Below are 6215 nucleotides of genomic sequence, written 5' to 3' on the forward strand. Positions count from 1 at the left end.
TTTGATCGCACGGTGTGACATACCTTAGTGAGGTTTTTGAGGATAACAGCGAGCAGTCTGTATCTGCCTCGACCGTCTTGACGTCTTCTGTTCTGAACTCCAGAAAAAAAAAACGCGCGCTCGCTTCCACGGACTCGTCGTGGATTTAAGTACACCCGTCTGGATCCGCTCTGTAACCGCAGTTCCCGCCCCCTGAAACCGCGCCCGGGCTGGATGCGTGTTACAGCACTGAAACGGGCGAGACTAAACGCGGATTTGCCGGTTTGAAAACGGATCCAGGTGTTGTGCACCTGTGTGGAGTCATATGCTGTGTGGGTATAGTGAGAGAAAGAGAGCAGGAAGGTCAGATTGAGAAAGGAAACACTGACATGTTATAAAACTCACTGACTTCCTTGTGCATGAGATTTGTAGAACTTTAATCTCTACTGTGACAAATAACAGGCAGGAGGTGTTTCCTAAAGACTCTGGAGGCTGGCCGTTTGACACTTACAGAAGATTAACACATGAACTGACAAGCTGACATCACATTCATCTTCAACTCTTTTGGCACCAAAAGCAAATTTACGAACTGTCTCTGTCACATCAAACTGTCTGCATGCTGTTGCTGAAGGAATATTGACATTCACTGTATGATTGATACTAGCCTACTCGTAAATTAGTAAGTATCAGCATCCATTTCCTCATGCCAAACTATGTATAAGGGAAAAAAAATGCTTAAAATAGTTGTTTTAGTATTGTTCTTCAAAATAACCTTAATGTTAACATCGTAAAAAAACAACAACAACCTTTACAAATACATATGCAGGTTGTCCCGACTAAAACAGACAGTTACATAGATTTGGTATGTATGTATTGCTTATTTTTTGAAGCATCAATTTTGATAAACATTCAAAAGAAGAAATGTGATTAATTGATCTTGAATATTTCAGGGCCAAAACATTTTACCAGGAAAGGAGTTTGGGGAAAATGTGAGTTTATGTTTCATATTTAAGTTACATCTTAAATCTAAAATAATTTCTTACACACTGTTTTGTAACAGCATTGAATGAACATACTGTATAATTCTCTCTCTCTCTCTCTCTCTCTACATATATATATATATATATATATATATATATATATATATATTTATTTTTTCTTGAGAGCAAGTAAAAACAAAAATGTTTTTCTCCAAAGCGTCAAGTGTCAGAAACAACATGGCAAACCCAAATGGCCTGCCGAAGGACTTCAAAACTGCTCTTCTGGTCTTATACATATTCATCTTTACCTTTGGGACTCTGAATGTTGTACTAATGTCCTGTATGCTACAGTCTCAAAGACATCTCTCTTTCACCAAAGTGTCTGTGATCAACCTGATATCAGTGCACTCCTTTTTCCTTCTCACGGTGCCTTTTCGCATTTACTATTATGCTTCTGATATAAACTGGACTATAGGCAGTGATCTCTGCAGATTTGTCAGTGTTATGATCCATGCCCACATGTATCTTGCATTCATCTTCTATGCCTCCCTTCTAATTGTGCGTTATGTGGAGCACTCTAATCAGCGGCACAAGCTAGAGTTTCATCGCACCCTTCATGCCACGATTGCAAGCGCAACCGTCTGGTTGATCATATTTGCCTCTGTGTTCCCAACTTTTTCTAACTTTGGAGACAAACACACTGATACAACTCCGTGCTTTCATTTCAGTAAGGCTCTCGACGATCATAGAGCGAAGACATTTAACTATGTTCTTTGTACACTAGTAATACTGGTTTGCAGTGTGCTAGCATTTTTCCAAGTTTATTTTCTAATCTACGTGAGTAAGACATTTGGAAAGGCCACATGTCACCGTCAAGAGTTCTGGGCACAATTGAAAAATTTATTTTTCCTGTCGGTCATGTTTTTTAGTTTTGTGCCTTATCAAGGATTCAGAGTATATTATGTGAGTGTATATGGCAATACCACAGGAATACCAAATACCACAGAAATAACAAATACCAAAGAAATACAGAATACTGAAGAAATTCATCATATAAATGAAGTATTTCTTGCTGTCACTGCTTTCAGCTGCTTTGATATGATTGTTTTTGCTGGTAGAGATGTATGCAAACTTATAAATTCAAGGGGATGGTTTAACTGTTTATAGCATCTATGTTGTATATTGTTTTTTATATTGTGAATTGGTTTCCAAATGGTTTAAAAAAATTTATGCTTTTGCGCCTTATAAGCTAATAACAATTTTTCTGCATGACAGAATGTTTGTAAATAACCTGGAGTTTTATTGTCTACAATGCATTAAATAATTTACAGTATTTACATCGGATGGATTTAAATGACATATTTGGTCTTTATTCCTTTGGTTTTTATTTCCTTTTCAGATAAATCGTTTCCACATTTATTTTTATGTGTAAAGACAAAGCGTGCACGTGCAGATATATTTTGCAGGGGAAAAAAAATCTAAATGCATATGTTTATTTCTATAATGATATCTGTTGTTTACTTACAAACACATTTTTGTTTATTTTTATCTGGAACAAAACTGTCAAACCACCACTGATACAGCTAATTCAGTGACTGATAAGCTGTGTATGTGAATTTATCATGACATCAGTAGTGTTAATGATAAAGTTTACAACAGACCCATCACTGCCAACAGAAAGACTTTTTAAGTTGTCACATTGTCACGGCTTATGCTGCTGGAAGGAACACGGAGCCGAGGGATAAACAAAACAAGGATTTATTAAATAAAACATAAACAAGGTGAGTCGTAAATAACAGGTGGCAAGAGGCAAGTGGCAAGTAACAGGTGACAAGTAGACAAGTTGACATTTAGACGAGTTGACAAGTAGACCCGACAAAACAGAACTGAAAGGACAAGGCATTTATACAGGGGATAATAGGCAAAACACAGGTGGATGGAATGACTAAATTAACAGGGACATGGAACACATGGGGAAATGAAGAGACACACCTGGAAACTAATCAAACCAGACACGGAAGACAGAAACTGGGTCACAGGGGCAAAAACACACAAAATGAGTCCAGGTGTGTGACAGTACTCCCCCCTCCCGGTAGGTGCGTCCTCGCACCGTAGAAACAACAAAGGGAGGTGTGGGTGGGAACTTGGGAGGAGGTTCCGGTGGAGGACAGCCTCCCAGGAGGTGGCCAGCAGACAGGGACTACAGAGGAAGGAGCCAGGGAGGAGATGACGGAGGGAGGAGCCAGGGAGGAGACAGGAAGGATGTGAAGCAGGAGGTACCCAGCAGGACCCAGGCCACAGCCATAACGGCCCAAGGTGGGGCCGACGGTGGAAGGAGCCATGGTCACTGACTCCAGGGACTCGACCCACGGCAACGGAGCAAGTGGAGGAGGAGCCCGAGCCGGAGACGGAGAGCCGAAGAGCCAGGGTGACGGGGAGGAGCCGGAGGTCCTAGGCGGAACAGATGGCTCTGGTGACTGACGCGGCGATGTGGATCCGGAAGGCCGCGGTGAGGCCAGAGTGACCGAGGACTGAGGTGTAGTCGAGGGGATGAAGGAGCCTGACGGAGCCGGAGGGACGGAGGGATGAGGCGAAGCCGGAGGAGTGGAGTCCCGAGGCATAGGATGGAAGACGCCAGACCAAGGCGGAGCCGGAGGGACGAGGGAGCCAGGCAGAGCCTGCGGACTGCCGGGCCACGGCAGAGAGGAAGGAGCTAGGAGCCATGGTGGAGCCGACGGGTCAACGGGCCGAGGCGGAGTCCAGGCCTCAGAGGCTGGAGGCGGAGGTGAGGGAGACGCCGACCAAGGCGTCGCTGGAGGATGGCGGTCCCGCTGAGCTCGCACCACAATGATGGTAGGCTGAGGGCGAGCAGAGGGGCAGCCAGACGACAGCGGAAGGAGGAGGCAGGAGTGGGTGGGAGGGTGGGAATTTTGGAGGAGCAGGCATTGGAGTAAGCTCTGGGGCTGGAGCCCTTCCTGGGCTTAACGGAGGATCAGGAGCCCGTCCTGGGCTTAACGGGGGTTCAGGAGCCCGTCCTGGGCTTAACGGGGGTTCAGGAGCCCGTCCTGGGCTTAACGGGGGTTCAGGAGCCCGTCCTGGGCTTAATGGGGGTTCAGGAGACCGTCCTCGGCTTAACGGGGGATCAGGAGCCCGTCCTGGGCTTAAAGGAGGATCAGGAGCCCGTCCTGGGCTTAACGGGGGTTCAGGAGCCCGTCCTGGGCTTAACGGGGGTTCAGGAGCTCGTCCTGGGCTTAACGGGGGATCAGGAGCCCGTCCTGGGCTTAACGGGGGATCAGGAGCCCGTCCTGGGCTTAACGGGGGATCAGGAGCCCGTCCTGGGCTTAACGGGGGATCAGGAGCCCGTCCTGGGCTTAACGGGGGATCAGGAGCCCGTCCTGGGCTTAACGGGGGATCAGGAGCCCGTCCTGGGCTTAACGGGGGATCAGGAGCCCGTCCTGGGCTTAACGGGGAATCAGGAGCCCGTCCTGGGCTTAACGGGGGAACAGGAGCCCGTCCTGGGCTTAACGGGGAATCAGGAGCCCTTCCTGGGCTTAACAGAGGATCAGGAGCCCGTCCTGGGCTTACAGGAGGATCAGGAGCCCGTCCTGGGCTTAACGGAAGATCAGGAGCCCGTCCTGGGCTTAACGGGGGAACAGGAGCCCGTCCTGGGCTTAACGGGGGAACAGGAGCCCGTCCTGGGCTTAACGGGGAATCAGGAGCCCTTCCTGGGCTTAACAGAGGATCAGGAGCCCATCCTGGGCTTACAGGAGGATCAGGAGCCCGTCCTGGGCTTAACGGAAGATCAGGAGCCCGTCCTGGGCTTAACGGAAGATCAGGAGCCCGTCCTGGGCTTAACGGAAGATCAGGAGCCCGTCCTGGGCTTAACGGGGGAACAGGAGCCCGTCCTGGGCTTAACAGAGGATCAGGAGCCCGTCCTGGGCTTACAGGAGGATCTGGCATAGGTGAATCGGAACCCCCCTCATTTTGACCCATTTGGCGCTCCATATTTCGCTCCCTCGTGGTGGGCAGTGTCGCCGGCTCTCGCACCTGGTCTGACGGGATGCTCTCTGTCATCGGTGGGCTCGGGCTTATGCCTCGTACCGTGGGGAGATTGTAGGCTGGGCTCTGGGTCCAGAGTGGACCTGGCGAGATCCTCCATTGGGCCGACCGTGAGAGGGGACCCATTTCTCACCAGATTCCACTCTATAAATGCGGCGAAATCCTCCCGAGGACCATCTTCGGGCGACAATGCTCTGCACCTAGGGTTCAGGCTGGCGTGATAAAAGGTGCAGAGCGCGTGGTCCGGGTAGCTGGTGGCATTAGCTAGCCAGAGAAACCGTCTGGTATGGTCCTCGAGAGACAGTCCCTCCTGCTCCAGCAGGAGGAGGAGGTATTCGGGGCGATAGAGGGGATCCATGAAACACTACGGAAAGAAAAAAGACTGTGAAAAAAAACGGAAAACAAAACGGAGGGAAAACACGCAGTTTTTAACTTTTTCAGGTCGGGTCTTCTGTCACGGCTTATGCTGCTGGAAGGAACACGGAGCCGAGGGATAAACAAAACAAGGATTTATTAAATAAAACATAAACAAGGTGAGTCGTAAATAACAGGTGGCAAGAGGCAAGTGGCAAGTAACAGGTGACAAGTAGACAAGTTGACATTTAGACGAGTTGACAAGTAGACCCGACAAAACAGAACTGAAAGGACAAGGCATTTATACAGGGGATAATAGGCAAAACACAGGTGGATGGAATGACTAAATTAACAGGGACATGGAACACATGGGGAAATGAAGAGACACACCTGGAAACTAATCAAACCAGACACGGAAGACAGAAACTGGGTCACAGGGGCAAAAACACACAAAATGAGTCCAGGTGTGTGACACACATACACACACACACAACTCAGGTGTATAATGTGGGTTATCTACATTATTGGTGAAGGAGGCTCCTCACTTGGTAAAAAAATAAAAAAGTTCATCAAAACTATGGATTAACAGATGTGGAATTATATATGGAATTATATACATAACAAAAAAGTGTGAAACAACTGAAAATATGTTATATTCTAGGTTCTTCAAAGTAGCCACCTTTTGCTTTGATTACTGCTTTGCACACTCTTGGCATTCTCTTGATGAGCTTCAAGAGGTAGTCACCTGAAATGGTCTTCCAACAGTTTTGAAGGAGTTCCCTGAGAGATGCTTAGCACTTGTTGGCCCTTTTGCCTTCTGTCTGCGGTCCAGCTCACCCCTAA

General features: G+C 47.7%; 1 protein-coding gene across 1 annotated transcript; it reads left to right on the forward strand.

Annotated features, from left to right (window-relative positions):
- The first annotated feature begins 295 nt into the window (after positions 1–295).
- LOC132095797 (probable G-protein coupled receptor 141) lies at positions 296–2300 on the forward strand. Its single transcript, XM_059500886.1, has 3 exons — positions 296–658; positions 930–968; positions 1184–2300. Exon 3 carries the CDS (start codon positions 1197–1199, stop codon positions 2124–2126), a length of 930 nt encoding a protein of 309 aa, XP_059356869.1. The 5' UTR covers positions 296–658; positions 930–968; positions 1184–1196; the 3' UTR covers positions 2127–2300.
- The last annotated feature ends 3915 nt before the right edge of the window (positions 2301–6215 follow it).

This window comes from Carassius carassius, chromosome 20, assembly GCF_963082965.1.
Source record: "Carassius carassius chromosome 20, fCarCar2.1, whole genome shotgun sequence".
NCBI lineage: Eukaryota > Metazoa > Chordata > Actinopteri > Cypriniformes > Cyprinidae > Carassius > Carassius carassius.

Coding starts and splice junctions, on each gene's coding strand:
- LOC132095797 (XM_059500886.1), top strand. CDS start 1,197: ATGGCAAACCCAAATGGCCTGCCGAAGGACTTCAAAACTGCTCTTCTG.